Below are 17,181 nucleotides of genomic sequence, written 5' to 3'. Positions count from 1 at the left end.
TGTATGTATGATTGAGACTAAGCCACGTTACTGTATCTTATTCACTTGATCATTTTATTTTCCCTGTGTGTTGTTTAAATAAACCTTATTCTTTTATTTGTTAAAAATCCATCCCTGGTCTGTGTGACTTCTTACAGGGAATGGTTGGTGGCAGCTTAGTGAAACTGTGGCATCCTCCAGTAGGTCTGGGGTTGTCACACCTCTGTTACCCTGTGCACCTCTGCCGCATATGAGGTACTGTCTACCTGGCACTAGGCATGGGGAATTTTGGAGGTCTTTTTTTTGGACTACAAACCCCATAGTTCTCCATTCTGAGAGTTCCATGTAACAGACCCACACCTAAGGAACCCAGAAGTGACTCACCTTGAGAAAAGACCTTGTTGGGAAAGCTTCTAGGTTTAGCACAGGCAGGGTTCTGCCCTCATCTCCTGCTGAGAAAAGAAGCTTCCAACCAGCCGTGGGGCATCTTCCGTTTCTGCACATGAAGCTCCTGGTGGAGAGCTGGGCCTGGGCTAAGCTTCAAAGCCTCCCCAACAAAGTCTTTTCTCCAAGTGAGCCACGTTAGGTATGAATCTGTCAGATGGAGCTCCCAGAATGGAGAACTACAGGATTTGTAGGCCAATATACAGTATACAGTGGGGTCTTGACTTGAGAACTTAATCCGTATTGGAAGGTGGTTCTCAAGTCAAAAAGTTCTCAGGTCAAATCTGCATTTCCCATAGGAATGCATTGAAAACCATTTGATCCGTATCTGCTCTTTTCCGTCCATAGAAACTAATGGGAAGCTGCTATTCTGCCTTCGACCACTAGAGGGGGATATTTTGTTTCTTTTTTTCTTAGGTCAAGAAAGGTTCAGGGAAGGCAGGGAAAATACAGTCCAGGCAGTACAGTACCAGGCAGTCTGAAGACTGTCTCCCAATCCACTCTCTAAACGCTGGGAGGAGTGAAGAAGCAGACCGGCACCCTTTTCACTGGCCAACAGTTAACTGAAAGTTCACATTTTGCACTTTCCCTGCCTCCCACGTGGGTTTTTTTCAGTTCTTAACTCAAATCTAAGTATGTAAGTCAAGTCAATATTTTCCTATGAGAGTGGTTCTTAAGTCAAAATGTTCTTAACTCAAGCCGTTCTTAAGTCAAGACCCCACTGTATAAAAATCACCCCGGATTCCGCATTAATCAAAGTGGGCCACCCCAAGACCCATGTGCCAAAGGGTGGGAATGAGCCATGCTAGGGAAGATTTCTGTTGGTAGGTATGCTGAAGGCCTTCCGGTGACTCAACAGCCGGCTGCAGCAACCTCTATTCAGACACATCAAGAAACTGCTGATGTAGTCCAAAGGATTAGAGGAGTGATTGTTTCTGAGCCTGGCAGAACCTCAGATTAGCCACCTGCCTGCTATATCCCTCCAAAGGGGTGCCCTCACGTGTGGACAAATAGGGCAGCCAGCACGTGCCAGCTCAGCATGAGGAGGCTGGAGAGCTGCTTTCACTCCAGCCTCATCCTGCCTGGGTTGTGTCTCACAGAACGCAAGGGAGGCGTTCTCAACGCCAAGCCAAGGAAGGAAACAAAGATCTACTGCAGCAAAAACAGTCAAGGGTCTCGTGGTACTTTGAAGTCTAAGACGTTTTACTTAGCACCAGCATCCACAGACTACAGGCCACATCATCGGAGGTGTCTGACATCATGGGCTGATGTCCTCCAGGTTCTAAGGGGTCACCCAACTCTTGGTTACTTTTACTGGAATAAAACCATATGAGTATCCCACTGGAAGACACTTGAAATGCTTCTCTAAGACTCCAGACTACTTCAGGGTCTTTGGATGACCTCCCACCTTCTAAAACAGCCAAACGAGGAGAAGACATTAAACACTCACAGATGTAAACATTTAGCAAAAGACCCACTGGTGGAGCTACACCTGGCCTCCTCCCTGATTGCCTTTAAGAAGATGCTCAAGACAAGGGGGTTTACTGAAGCCTTTGGGAACATCCTCTTGTTAGCGTAATATGACTGACTACTTTTAGATGGCCTGCTCAGCATCGTCTGGTTTTCAGCGGTTTATTTGATGGTTGTTTTACTGATTATACGTTGTGTTTGTATTTCACTATATTCATGATTTGTTTTGCTTCACGCTTAACTCATCGCTGGATGTAAACCACCCAGAGTAGTGTTTAGACAAGTTTAACAAATAAATAAGTGTAAGTTTCTGTATATGTATCTTTTTAATTCATTTGTTAAAATTATCACTTTCAAAACTAAACTTCTTTCATTGTGTTAAGAGTGGCAGGGCACATTAGAGCTATGTACTAAATGCCAATAGTATTCCAGGGGCAAAACAATCTCTTAAAAATGTGGGGAACCCCTGCCAAAAAAGCTTATGAGCAACAACATTCCTCTTCACATCACCCTTGTGAGGTATGTTGAGAGAGAGATTTCCTCAGAGCTACCTGTGAACGTCCTGGCTGAGATGCCATTTAAACTGAGAGCTTCCGCACGGTAACAGAAAGGCACATCTGATCCAGAGCAAAGATTACACTTGCATCAGCAAGTGTTTTAACCAACCTTGGTTTAAAATAAATAAAAAGACATCATTTGAGCTGAAGTAGGGGTGGGGAGCCTGCTTTATGAGTCAGTGGGCAGAACTGTCTCTGGAGAAGCACGTCTCAAAGTGGACGGGAGCCACCCAGATCGCAGACACCAGTACTGATGTAAGGCCCTCCTCTTGGATATGATGTGTAGCATTTTTCAAGAGATGGTTGGAGAACAGGAAGCTGTGGCCCCACCTTGTTCCTTTCAGTTTTGCAATTAGGCTTTTAAAAGCAGTCCTGGAAGCATCAATGGCACGTAAGCAGGGAGAATCTCCGATTTCCAATCAGAAGCCGAAATAAAAGACTCTCAAAAAAGAAAATCTCTTATGTTTAATTGGAGATCTGAGGTTTTGCTGATCCAGCCCACTTTACCAAAGCGAAATGTTAAGCCTGAGGTAAGCGCTGGCTCCACCTGGCTGGCTCCCATTTCCTCTGTTCCTACCAAGTGAACAAGGAAGCTGAAGCAGTCGCTCCCTTCCTCTGCTCCACCTGCCAACCGCCCCATCACTCAGTTCCTTCCAAACTCCTCTAGGCTGGCTTTCTCTGCCTGCACTGAGCCAGGAGAACTGCCTGGCAGCTGGCTAGACTGGCCCACAACAGACAACAATATCACCCACAGGCCCTCACACCACCTTCATTGCTCAGGCTGCTTCTGCCATGTGCCAAACAGAAGAAAGGGAGGAGATGAGAGGATAAAGTTCAGGCCAAGGAGCTTCAATCTCCACTGATCAGAAGCAGGACCATTAAAAGGCAGCTTTCTTATCTTCAGCTTTTTCTCCACTATATAAAAAGTTCCCGACTTGTTTATCTAACTTGTTAAACCCTTTCCTTTGCCAAATAGTTCAGAAACTGGAAATCTGATGCTAAAGTCAGATCCATTCAATACACCAATCCTTACTGATCGTCTTTTGCCACATTCTTGTCACTCTCCGGCACACAGATGAAAAACAGACTTGCTGACAGCTTAGAATGAGCAAGCTCTCCACTGTCTTTATAGACGTTCCAATGTTCCTGATCTTCTGTGCTGCAGGAAACAGCCAGTTCTGAATACAGCTGGTGCACCTATTACTTAAGTTCATAATGGGTACTATTTATTCTCTGTTTTTTTTAAAGGCAGAGTTGTCAATCATCATCCTTACCTCTGCTCTGTATGGAAGGAAGAGGGCACTGGCCAGGTTGCCTGTAATGCCACTAAGGATGAAAATGATGGTGATCCTCAGCCAGCCAGCCAGCTTCTCCAAGTCCCTGAGGACAGTCATCTGGAAAACCACAGACACCAGGCAGTGGATGATCCTGCAGGGAAGAGGCAGGGAAAAGCCTTTATCCCACACACACACAAATGCCTCCATGCTGCAAACAGTGCTCTTTCCTAACTGCATTCAGATCCACAGGGCCAACCTAAGGCACCAGAGGCAAAGGACAAGTTGTAGTGTATTGTTGTGGTGTATTGTTGTGATCAGGGGAGAGATTTTCTATTACTGTGATTGATGGGTGTCGCTAGCTGTTCTTTTGTGTGCAGTGATCACTGGTCCTTGTGGCTGGGTAGAGTTGGATCTCTCCCCCTTATCACAACAATACACCTACAACAAAAAACACCCTGATAACCATAATCACTCAATCTCCTGAAAAGGTCAAAAGCTGATCCCACAGCTATAAATACTTAACTGTCCAAACAAACTGCAACAGAGCACAGACAGAGTTCTGACTCCTGTCATCTGAAGAGGCCGGCCACAGAGACTGGCAAAACGTTAGGAAGAAAAACCTTAAGAACTCAGCCAAACAGCCCGGAAAACCCACAACAAACAAAGCCAAAGCATCTTTGCAGAACACAGTCCTTGCCCTAAGGCTGCCTCTCCCAAGGGAGTGGCCGTTCTTCTTACCTACCCAGCATGAAGGAATAAAGACAGCCAGAGTCTGTAGAATTGGTCAGGAACCTCTGGGTTCAAAAATGGCAAGAGGCCACACACCTCACCCATGCAGTGTACCTGAGAAGAACAAGAACAAGAGAAGACTGAGGAAGAGAACGGAGGTGCAGGACTCAGACATTAAAAGGTTGGACTGGGCCTTGGAAGATACATGTTCAAATCTTGCCTGAGCCTTAAAACTCAGTGGGTGACTAGCCATCCCACTCTCTTGTTCAGCTTGACCCACCTCACAAATCTGCTGTAATGATAGTCTTGGGGCGGGGAGACCCATGTATACTTCCTTGAATATATTGGTTTAAAAGTATAATACAATTGAAGGAAACGAATAGCACACAATGTGCACACAAGTGGAAATTGGAGAGAATAAAAGCCTTTGGAGCCACTCTGCTTCAGTGCCCCCATTAATGGTTGATCCTCTTAAGACTTTGGGAGCTGAGTGTGTACAAAATCCTTCATTTCATAATAGATAGCAAGCAGCCTCTTCTGCCCCAGGCTCTTTTCTGACAACCATTTGCCATAAAAAGAGCCTCCTCTTTTAAACATTTCCATAAACTAGATGAGATTTTAGGGAACTGAGGAGGTATGGGAGGAACACGCCATTAAAGGGATGCTGCCGGGGATGAGAAGGAACCAGCCATTTCCCCCTGCTGATCTGGGCCTCTGAACGCTCAAAACAACTGAAACAGCTGTGTGATGAAGAAATGCCATTTGCCCACCAAGGTCAGCATAATCCATTCTAACAGGCAAGACACCTTTTGAATCCTCAAGGTTTTCTACCACCTTCAAACCCCCACAACTCCTTTTTATTGCCACCACCAGAGGCTGAACCTCTGGCATGCAATACATGCACTCTGCCCATTGAGCTATACAGCCTTTTACTCAGATGCAAAGAAGATAACACAAGCACATTTGCTGTGGATAATGCTGGCATGGTTTCTTAGCCAGGAGAAGGAAAACCACAGTCTGTTCTCAGGTGGCATCACACTTTAACAAAACACCCAGCTTTCTTTGCTCAAAGAATGAGCAGAGTTTCAAAGAGATTAATCTCTCTCTCTCTCTCTCTCAATCTCTAAATGCAAAGAGCAGGTAAGAGAGGCTGAAGGAATGCAGACCAAGTGAGCGTATGCATATAAAAAGCCATGCAGGTCTCAGACGTTTTCCTCCTTGAGTAAGGTAAAGGTAAAGACTCCTCTTGACAATTAAATCCAGTCATGTCCAGCTCTAGGCGCCAGTGCTCATCCCCATTTGTAAGCCGAAGAGCTGGTGTTTTTTTCTGTAGACACTTTCTGTGGTCACGTGGCCAGCATGACTAGACACAGAAGGCAGTCCCCTTCCTACTAAGGTGGCACCTATTTATGTGCTCACAATTTTTACATGCTTTCGAACTGCTAGGTTGGCAGGACTTGGGACAAGCCACGGGAGCTCACTCCGTCGCGTGGATTCCAATCGTCGACCTTTTGATCGACAGCCCAGTGGCTCAGCGGTTTAACCCGGGGTGCCACCCACCTCCCTCTCCTCCTTCAGTAGGAGACTAATGTCTCCTAAGGATTTACAACAACTAGGAAGGGGCTCTGAGGAGCAACCAGTTTACTGTATAGGCAAGGACTGAATAGTATGGTGAGAGACACTAAGTTCAGGCTCTCCATACACTTACACAAGCCACCACTCATGAAAAGGATTGGCTTAGGACTCGCTTTGAGTGTGAAGGGGTCCTGCTCTCAGTTACCCTGTCGTAAGCCCCCTCCTTCCTTCTGCTGGTAACCACGGGAGGCTTACTTGGCAGCAGTGTTGCAAGGAGTTCTGGGAAGCTGGGTTTTCGCTTCCCATGCTGCCCTGACATAATATTCCTGGATACTGCAGAGGGAGATGGTTGTTAGACTCAGCTACTTGCTCCTGATTGGCACACCAGGCTAGGGGGGCTTTGTTTTCAAAGAGGAGAGAATCCGTGATGGGGAAGCCATAGACCCTGGCTGAAGCACCGGATCTCTAGCATTGATGCCAGCCCTGCCTTTGAAGCTCTTCTCATTGCTGAGAAAAAGAGGAAAGCTGAGCCAGTACGGCTACTTTCTTAAAGGTCTACTTTGAAATTCAGGAAGCTACCTCATCCTGAGTGAAATACTGAGTCTATTAAGCCCCACATAGTCAGCAACACTAATTGGCAGTAGTGGCTCTTTACGGGTTCTTCCCAGCCCTATCTGGTGGCCTCTTTTTCAAGAATGGAGATATTAGTGCAACTATTAATGTGCTTTGGATTTTAGTCCAAACTTTCCAGAAGCTATCCCAGGTGCTTAACCCTATCTCCAAAACAGAATCAGCACTTTGGCTAATTCTTCCAAACTTCACACTAAAACCAGATTCACTGCCCGCTGAAACAGAAGCCACCAACCTTCACTGGGCCCAATCCTGTTTAGCTTCTCATTTCAAAAAAGGATCTGGTGCATAGTCAAAGTGGTTTGCTGTATATTCTTTTCCTAGAACGTACACCACCAGATTTGACAAGTAACTTTAAAAGTGTTGCCTTCTCTAATACATTGGAAAGTATCACTTGCCTGTGAACAGAGTGTTGCTTCTTCATGGAAGTAGCCGTGCATGAATTCACAGTACTCCCGAGTAGTGATCTCACAGCTAGTAAAAATGGACAAAAACAGAAATACAGTCACACTAGTATCGTATCTGTTCCTTATCTGTAGTAAAGGGTCTTGTGGTACCTCAAAGACTGGCAATGTTTCACGGCATAAGCTTTTGTCTCCTATATCAGTGATTTCCAACCTAGGTAAGCCAAGTGTTCTAGGACTGCAATTCCCAGAAGCCTTCACCACCAGCTGTACTGGCTGGGGTTTGTGGGAGTTGCAGTCCAAGAACACCCGAGTTACTCACAATTGGGAACCACTGTCCTATACAATTCACATATTTTAGCAGCAAACAAATCCTGTTCTGTAACTGAAGGAAGAACTCTTTAATTACTGGCAGTTTCCACCATTAGTGAGATTTTCTAGCAGAGGTCCTTTCTTCAATAATGAGGCTCACTCTACTCAAGTGTAATGAGACTTATTATACAACAGTCCAGCCAAGCCCCAGAACTGGAACAGAACCTCTTTTACTACTCCCCACACATAATTATCATCCTCATGGAGATGTAGTTTATGTAACAGGATTTGACCAGCGAAAGCTCAGCAACACTGTGTCTCCAGCTATCCACCTGCTAATGATTTGAAATGAAAGCAAAATGAACACACCTAAACTGAAACAAGACCAACAGATTGATGTTTTAATTTCTGGACAATCTTCTCTTCTACCATTGCATTCCCCTCTCAGTGCAGAAAAGAAGAGTTCATCCACAATAGCTTCCCTCCACAACATTTTTGTGGCCCACTAACCAAAGGGCCCTTGCCACCATGGAAAACAGCGCAGCCTTAAATCCCAGTGTAGAATCAGGTTCCCAGCCCCATTCCACCCTTGCCGAGAAATGCACTATTTCTGAGGGGTCCAGAAGGAGGTGGGTAACATGGGGGGAAAGGATGCTGCTACTGCCACCACCCACTTAGCACACAATCCAAATTGGGGGTGCAGTGAGATGACCCATTCACTGCTGGGAATTTGCTCACCTCTGCAGTGGAGGCACAAGAGTCTTCTGTGGCACAAAGCACCTTTCACCATTCTCCAAAAGCCTCTTTTAACCTCTGCAACTTTTAACAGATTGCTTTATAACACTACTGTTTTTAATGTAGATTTTGGATTGTGTCTGTGTTTATTTCATGTCAGCCTAAGAGCTAAAAACTACATTATTGAGATATATATTGTTACACATTGCCCCAGTAAGTTCACATATGTTTCGACAGTAGCATTGCTCAGGAAGCTGATGGAATCCAAACCAGAAGAGTTTTTTGTGAAACAGACTGGCTCTAAGACGGGGCTCTTCCTCCCCAAGCTGGAATGGGCGCAACAGCTCCCAAAGCAACACACTTTGGAGCAGCTCTGGATACTCCTGGGATGGTGACTATTTACCTGCCTTTGGTTCCAAGACAGCATGGTCTTCCCTTGATGTCACAATCCATATGCAAGAGGCCAGAGTGATTGCTTTTGGCCTGATAGGTGCATATCTGTCAACAGAAGGTGACGTAGAGTTAGAAAAAGAAAGATGTTACTCTGAATATTAATTGATCTTACTCATGCAAGATGTCAACTGGTGCATACTACTGAAATGCACTGGTTGTCAATTGCTGACCAGGCTCAATTCAAGGTGCTGTTTTTGGCCTTCAAAGCCCTAAATGGCTTGGGGCTTAGCTACCTAAGAAACTGCCCTATTTCATTACGAACTTGCCTAGAAGTTAAGCTGCTTGAGAATTCCAGGATTTGAAGAGACCTGCTGGACAGTTGTGCAGGTGAGAACTTTCTCCTGCATGGCTCCCTTAGAGGTGGGAACAATTTTCATTCTTGCCGTTTTTAGGAACAGTGTGAAGACATGACCCTTCTTTTTAAATTGGCATAGGACAATGTTTAATTTATAGTGATGACTTTAACATTTTGTTTTTATTGTCTTGTTTTATCTAATGATTTAGTTATTACTAATGACTCTACACTTCAATTTGTCTTCATGGATTTTATTATGTTTTAAGAATGCTACCTTGCAATGGAAACATGGGAATATAAGTAATAAATAAATTGTAACATAAATGAATAACAATATCCACTTGTTACTGCATTCTGGGATATCTTTGCAGATACACATCCAAAAAAAAAAACACCCCAGAAACGAAAGCAAAAATAAATGTAAATAATTGAAAGAAGGGAAAAAATATTTACCGGCCACTTGCTGATATCATCTGGCCAGATATGAGGTTGATTTGAGGCTGGTTCCTCACAAGTCCTGACAGACAGACAGACAGCAATGAGGAGCTGAAGCAGACTCCCAGAGTTTTAAACTTCAACATGCCAAGTTCTAACATACTATGCCTCTCACTTTTATTTCTGTGTCTTATTCATAGGACAGAGTCTGTCCCTTTAGTGAGAGATTGACACATCCACAGACACACATGAACATACAGGTACCTGGGGTCCTGAGAGCACACAGCACCGGATGTCCTCTTCACACTGGAGTTGCTGGGGTCTACAGCTGGCGGGTTATAGTCTGGCCACTTGACAAAAGTAGCCAGTGTTTCCTATGAGGGAAACATCTTTCTCAGTGTATTGGTCATAATATTTCATTGGGTAACACTTTGGAGATAACAATGTATGGTATGTACTTCAAACCTAATATAGCCAATACAATAATATATTGTTTAAAAAAGATGGCAAAGAATCCCCCTCAATCCCAGCTCACTCGCAGGGCTGAATGAGGACTTCCCTTCTGAATTTGTCACCTATGGAGATGTTGTCTAAGCCGTATCAATTGTGGGAAATTAATTCAGGCTTTTCCTCTTTCAAGATTGAGAAGGACATTTAGAGATCTTTTAAGCTTGGTTTCATATCCCTAAAGCAATTAGATTAACTTCTCTGGGCTATGGCTGGCATGTAAAATGCAAGCAACACTTGTGGCAAGAGCTGTAGCGCAACAGGTATTTTTGACTCCAACATTATATACACGTAATTTGCAGAATGGTCACTTCCTTGTTTCTGGACGAGAGATCTGTCGAGCTGCCGGTAGTTCAGTGGAAGATCTCAAACTTGCCCTTCAGAAGGATGCCTCTGCTTTCTCACCCATTGGAGATGGCAAGACATTTTGGAGGAGGCAGAACAGCAAAAGGCACAGCCTTCTCAAGCTAACAGCAGTATTTTTATTTATTTAGTTCGTTCGTTAGTTAGATTTCTACCCCGCCCATCTAGACCAAAGGTCTATTCTGGGCGGCAGTAGGTATTCAAATACTTTTAAAAATCAAGCAAATATCATACAAAAAACCATGAGCAAGACCAAAACACTTTCAAAGGAATAAATCACAGCAGCCCATTGAAAAAAAAAGACCCAATCAGGCAGCCAGTCACTCAGGGAAAGCTATGCCTGCTTACAGAAGGACAGCAAAGATGGGGGCGTGTCTGGCCTCCTGTGGGAAGGAGTTCCAGAGTTTGGGAGCAGTGACAGAGAAGGCCCTCTCTCCCGTGTCCCCACCGAACGCACTATTGGAGGTGGCAGGACCGAGACAGAGATGATCTTAATGTTCGAGCAGGCTCATGAAGGGAGATAAAGGCAACCTCAAACCAAGATTCAAAGGAATTGGCCATGCCCAAAGCAATACTCAGGACTGTCGTGCTCACCGAGCAATCCTTGCGCAGAGTCTGAACACACCCAGAGTTATCATTCTGGACACAGCAGCCTGAATTGCGCTCTTGGTCTCTCTCTTTCTCAATCAACTTCTCGATCTGCTGGTCCTTTCGGATGCAAGGGGAAAACTTGGCCCCGAGGTGGATCAAGTCAATCTGAAAGGCAAAATGGTGGTGGAAAAATTCTCAGTAAAGAAAAAAAGGTTTCTCTTTCAAGCTTGACCAAATCAGCATCGTGGTGAGTGGTCAGTAACATCAACTGCCAGCTAAGTACTAAATTTTATTTCAGTCTGTAGGCTGTTGCAACTGACAAAAACCAAAAGATCACAAGGCCTTCCTGTTTCGGTAAGATGTGATTTTCTTCCCTACATTGTAGACACTCAATTTCCTCTAAACATGAGAAACACTGTCTCAGTGAGAACAATGCAGGCAAGAAGGAAGTGCAGCCTTTACCGAGCTTGGTCCAATCCAAAAATTCTCTTGCTGGATGTACTTCACACTCTCATAGACCCCTTTGTTTCTCAGCACCTGTAACGGGATGGAGAAATTGACAAGTTACTAATCAACCTTCTGAAAGAAAATTCAGACTGGATTTTGTTTTCCAGCTGCAAAGTTCTGATGCGAACGAGAGACTGAATTTAACCCTGACAGACATATCAAACTACGGCTTCATACATTCAGGCGATTAATCCAAATAACCCTGACTTGAACTTGTCACATTTTGTCCTCCTGTCAGAAATATCTGTGGCTATCGGGTTCTCCAGCTGCAGATTTAGGTCTTGGACACCCAGCCAGGCTTTTAGTGGCCCCATTCATTTTACACAGAGCTCTGCTATTTATTCCCACCACAAAAGACAGATTTCTTGGAAGACTCTCCATAAATTTCAGTTCTGCCCGAAAGGGGCCACATCCTCGCTGATAACAGATGGCTGTGAAGGAGAAACACTAGACAGGCTCACGGAGATCTACACTGAGAACCATCATGTATTCATACACCATTCAAGGTTCTGTTTCTGACACGGTGGCAGCTCCATGTGCACAGCAGTGACCATGGCATCAACAGCAGCACGTTGCCATTGACTAAAGGCTTCCTTTGAAGGTTTCGGGGCATACGCACCTTTGTCACATTGTGTATAAGTCACATACACACTGAAATCCCCCTTAATTAGTGGCTGATTGCCTTTAATCAGCAATGATACCACCTCCGTTACATGTATAGAGCTGTGTGTACAGGATATCACCTAGTTAAGTCCAAAAGAGCTTGGGATTAGAGTATTTCGCAGAACTCCCCCCGTGTTGTGTGCTCACGTCATCCAGAATTGCTCTGCTCCCCTACACGACCAACGGCCCGATTCTCAATGGGGACGCCTTTGTTTTTAACATCTTTCTCTAAAGAAGTGTGACAGATCTGCCAGGGTTTGTTTTCAGAAAATTGGTTAAGGATTATGTCCCTCCAGTGAGCATTATGAGGAAAGATTAAGTTTATTACCAAGCCGGTACTCATTACATTTTATTAGAACCTGACATTATTGTAGCAAAAGCCACAGAAAGTCTTCTGACACTTTGAAGGCTGGCAAACTGCATTTGAGATAAATTTTCATAGACTGCAGCCCCCTTCTTTTGCTGCATCTAATTCTGCTCCTTGCTCAGCTCCTTCCCTCACAGGAATCCATCTTGCCACCCTATGTCTGTTGCCCTTGATTCCCCCCCAAAAAAGCTGCTACTCTGGATTTTTAACCATTGAAAGCACTGAAGAATTAGTTGATGCTTCCATAATTAACATATGCCATCAAGTCAATTGTGAGTTATGGTGACCCTTACCAGGGTTTTCCAAGAGAAGAATCCTCAGAAGAGATTTACCCTTCCCTTCTTCTGGGGATGCCCTAGGATTGTGCAGCTTGCCCCCAAGGCCACACAGGCTGGCCCTGCTCACAGGAATTGAACCCCCAACCTCTGGCTCTGCAGAGCTATCCTGCCAGCTTATTCGATACTTTGGAGAGCCCAAATTTGATTTGAACATTGCTTCAGGTCTACGCACTTTGCTTTGGATCAGCACAGAAACAGAAAAATACCCCTGCTTCACTTCATTTCCTGACTAAATTCCAAATCCAAAATATGGCCCTAGTTGAATGTATTCTATGCATTTGATTTTCAAAAACCTTGTCAACGATCCTAAGGCTTTTCAGAGGCTGCTTCAGCAAAAAAAGAAAAAAAAATGGAGGAGGAGGATTAAGATAAAATTAGACTCACTAAGGCTGTTGTCAGATGTTGGGCAAAGCCAACGGGCGCAATCCCATAGGTGCAAATGATCAGGAGAGTGATGATGATATGGACACAGGTGATCCAGTAAGTGAAGTAGGGCCTACAGTGGACCAGGATAAAGCAGGGGGAAGAAAGCATTAGAGACCAGAATTCATAATGAAGAATTAGGTAGGTATAAATTGCTAGGGAAAAGATTGTGCCTGAAAAATGGAGAAAAACATTGCATATCCGATGCAGCAAGACGGGCAATATCAGCATCTTAAGGAAACAAACAAAAGGTCCCCATTGTCTAATGCTGGAACGGATGTGTTTTTTCACTGGCATCTATCCATCATCCGCCCAGTAATCTCCTCCTTCCCAAAAAACCACAGTGGGTAAGGCTGCTCAGTTAGAGCTGGAAGAACCATATTGGTGGCTACCTTCAGGATTTCCAGGGGGAGAAGGAGCAGGAGGAGACTTAGGCCACTATCAGTGATTAGCTACTGATCCGTCCATTAGACATATGGAAGCAGTGGCACCATCTGGCAGCACTTGGTGATGGAGTGACAGGGGCAGGAAAGCACAGTCTGTGTTCCCGTTCCTGGATGAACTCCCCTTTGGAATTTGATCATCACTATCAATTAGGAATTCACTAATCAGAAACAAGGCATCAGCAGAATGCTTTAGGGCAACCATTCTTAATGGGGGCCATATGACCTCCCTAGGGGACCCTGGCACATTTGAAGGGGCCACAGACTGGGAAAGGTTCTTCCCACACCATCTTAAAAGGTTTGTTACGCAACTTCTACAATCCTGATTTCTTTCATATTGTGTTTATGGCCATGGTGAAAAAGGAGGTTAAGAAGGGCTGCTTAGGGGATGCTCAAAATACCCTTCCCTCACAAGGCTGCTGAAGAGCCCCAGTAGAAACAGAAAGAGCTTAAGCCAAAGGTTGTGTACGTGTGTGTGTGTGTCAGCCTAAGGATAGCTGGTAAGTTCATGCCAAAAACAAGAGAAGAACCAGGTATTTCTTGGTTCACAGCTCTTTTTGCCTTTATACTAACTTTCAGTGGCACCCACCACACAGGGCAACAGAAAGAATATGTGTATTTAAACACAATGACTTGTTAAGCTACACTGATTTTTTTAGAGGGCCATACAAACAACAGTGTCCCCCCCCCCCCACCTCCCCAATGTTATCCTCCCGGCACTACCGGGACACTACCTGAAATATGTGAGATAAGCTACTGGGCAAAGGAGAAAAATCACCTGAACTAGTCTGAACAGTCTGAACTGGTCAGCTTCAGTCATTCTGTGGAAGAGTGGCTGTTCCCGGAAACGAAGAGCACCAGAAAGTATTACGCTTAATGAGAACAGAAGGTACAAAGGAGGTGATTCCCAGAACTTAAAAGAAATGCCTTTCTTAGCCTGCTAGTCACAATGCCACCCCGCAGCATTAAAAGGGGGTTTGATTAATCCAACATGTGTAAAAAACGTGGGAGAAGAAAGGTGCCAAGAGATCAGTCGTCCGTCCTTCGGATTAGGAGAAATGTACATTTGCAGTGAACCTTGCAAAGACACTGCAGAGATTAGGAAGGCTCCACCCTTTCAGGAGGGATTCTGCTGGATGAGTGTTGCAAAGAAGCTAATGGGAAAAAAAAACTTCTGGAACAAAACACGGCTTCCCAATGACCCTGCCTAGCCTGCAGCCGGAACAGCAGCCCCTGATGCTTACCTGTGGCTGTCTCCGATCTCCAGCTGAGAGCGTACCACACTGCTGATGCTCCGCCGATACGTCCTGTTCAACCACTTGCCCACCACCCCCAGTCCGTAGTAGCGCTTCTTGCGATCAAAGGCAAAGTGTTTGACTCGAGAGGCAATCCGTGTGCCCCTCTTGGGAATGGCAGCAGATGCAGCACGCCTGCAAGAGAAGAAGTTCTTGGACTGAAGGCACAGGAGCCAGAGAAAGACGGGCACCATCTATTCCCATCGACGGATGACTCTCTTCCCACAACCTCATGCATGCAGACGCAGGTTTCATCAAGAAGTCTGCATTTTATTAACACTTCCTACACTCAGGCACCAAAGTTGGGTTTAGCGTTGTTTCCCCCTGCCCACAGTTCTAGTAGGCACATGGTACATCCCTCTGGGGGCAGCTCTCCAAAATCACAGTGCTACCACCAAAAAGGCAGTTTCTTTGGCTGCCACCTGTCACATCTCAAACAGCAGGATTAGGCAGCTGTTTGGTTTCCACATAAAGTTGATGGTAATAGCTCAGATATGACAAAACGCCTCATGATAAGTGAAAGATTGACAAGTTTTATTTGGCACATAAATCTGTAGATGGAAGCCCATACCTTCGGAAGCCTCAGCTATGGTCTACAAAAGCTGATGCCAAATGAAGTCTATTAATTTTTCAGGTGCCCCAAGATTTCTTGTCAGTTTGGCTGCAATAAACTAACACGGCTACCCTAATGGAAAGTTCAGACCTGGAAAAACTAGCACAGTACCAACCCTGCCTTGGTGCTCCTTTAAACTAGAATTCAAGACTCACTGCACTGGATGCTCAGCCTCAGGCGACTTGCCATCCTCTGGCTGAGGAAGCCCTCGGAAGCCAGTGGCAGAGAGGGGCGGGGATTCAAAGACATCATCGGGCATGGAGCACATCTCGTCGTGAATGTCCACCTTTGAAAAAGAGGGAGAAAGGCTGTCAAGGCCTAGCTATGGGCCCTCAAGAAGGCCTCATCCTTCTTAAATGGCTTCTGGGATCGGCCAGCCCAGGCGCTGTCGTGACCACCATTTCCTGTATTTGCTCACATCAGCCACATCTCAGGGACACATTTAATGGCAAAGGCGACAACCATAATGAGGTTTACAGATTAAAAAATGGACTGAAAGTGTCTCCCCCCTCCCCACCCCACCATCACTGCTTGGAACTGAATGTCGCTTTGTGTTATAGGCTGTGAGAGAAAGATATATCTCTGAGAGGATCCTAGCAGTACAGCTAAAAGGCTAGCATTACTCCTTTACTTATGATTACTCCTGTCTTCTCTTTCAGTGAAAGTTTTCATCTTGCCATTGAATACAATCCATTCCGACAAGGAGAACTCAAACAGGGAGTTCAGCCTGGGATGTTTGTGGAAGGGGACAGGGGAGCTACCCATTATTATGAAAGGAACAAGCAAAGATCAATGCGAGGCAAGCACTGCGTGATGATTTCTAAGCAGGGAACCCCAATGTTACCAACAAGATTGATACCAAAAGGAAGAGAGACAATATCATCCTGCAAACAGCTCAAGCCCAAGGGCAAACCCCAGGACTGGATGCCAGCCACAGAGAGGGCACCTCTTCATTGTATCCACTCCAAAGGAGCAGATGGAGCTAGAATTTCCAGGAGGCTGGAAGCCGTTGGGAGCTCAGTCGGTGCTACTATTAGGGCCCTTTCAAGGGAAACCATCAAATGCCAGACACCGACCGGTGAAATCAGGAGTGGGAAATACACCACTTGTTAGCTGCATGCAGTGCCTGCCTCGTCTTGCACTTCCTTATATATCTGCCACATCCTCCTCCTGCTGAGCTACAGTAAGGGCAGCAGAAATTGTCTTAAAACATCTCGGGCAGAACCCTCTTGCTCCATTCCAAGGGTGGAAGGGCTTTCCCAGCGCTCACACAAGGAGGTGTCCTTCAGGACCTCTCTGAGCCAAGCCTAAGCTCTGCTGGCATCAATAAACAGAGGCACCCACCAGCTTGTGCAAAGGACTGTGGAAGCTCTGCAGGCTCTCCCACAATTCTCCAGAGGCACCAGCTAGCCTGCAGACAAATTGCACACCACTGGCCATGACTGGGGAAAAGCCGTCACAATTGGCCTTTAAAGCCAAGCACATGGGGAGAACCTGCCTTATTTCCAAGCTGATGAGTGCTTGCAAGAAGTCCCCTATGGTGCTTCTCTCCTTGTAAACAACATGAGTGCTCCCTGTGAGCCTTGTTTTAAGGCGACCTGCAGAGGATTTTTTTTCCCTTCCTCTCCTGCTGCATCATCAACATTTCACAGCCCAGTCGTAGTGGAAAGTCTGCCCCCCAGTGTCTTCCAGGGAGCAAAGCACCCTGCACTGGATAACAAGCAATTAATTTGTTCAACACCACTCCACACTGGAGAAGAGGGCCAGACGGAGGCT

General features: G+C 45.4%; 1 protein-coding gene across 4 annotated transcripts in view; it reads right to left on the bottom strand.

Annotated features, from left to right (window-relative positions):
* RHBDF2 (rhomboid 5 homolog 2) overlaps positions 1-17,181 on the bottom strand; it is an 81,109-nt gene that overhangs the window by 16,069 nt on the left and 47,859 nt on the right. For all 4 annotated transcript variants that reach the window (XM_072990482.2, XM_072990484.2, XM_072990483.2 and 1 more), the window contains exons 7-17: positions 15,561-15,691; positions 14,742-14,927; positions 13,016-13,127; positions 11,219-11,293; positions 10,760-10,921; positions 9,560-9,669; positions 9,314-9,377; positions 8,516-8,610; positions 7,060-7,135; positions 4,470-4,570; positions 3,725-3,878 (exon numbers count right to left, since the gene is read on the bottom strand). In XM_072990482.2, coding sequence (XP_072846583.2) covers positions 3,725-3,878; positions 4,470-4,570; positions 7,060-7,135; positions 8,516-8,610; positions 9,314-9,377; positions 9,560-9,669; positions 10,760-10,921; positions 11,219-11,293; positions 13,016-13,127; positions 14,742-14,927; positions 15,561-15,691 — 1,266 coding nt within the window. The remainder of the gene's footprint in view (positions 1-3,724; positions 3,879-4,469; positions 4,571-7,059; positions 7,136-8,515; positions 8,611-9,313; positions 9,378-9,559; positions 9,670-10,759; positions 10,922-11,218; positions 11,294-13,015; positions 13,128-14,741; positions 14,928-15,560; positions 15,692-17,181) is intronic.

This window comes from Pogona vitticeps, chromosome 2, assembly GCF_051106095.1.
Source record: "Pogona vitticeps strain Pit_001003342236 chromosome 2, PviZW2.1, whole genome shotgun sequence".
NCBI classification, from domain to species: Eukaryota; Metazoa; Chordata; class Lepidosauria; order Squamata; family Agamidae; genus Pogona; species Pogona vitticeps.
Note: the sequence above shows the minus strand (reverse complement) of the source record. Positions and strands in the feature narration are given on the sequence as shown.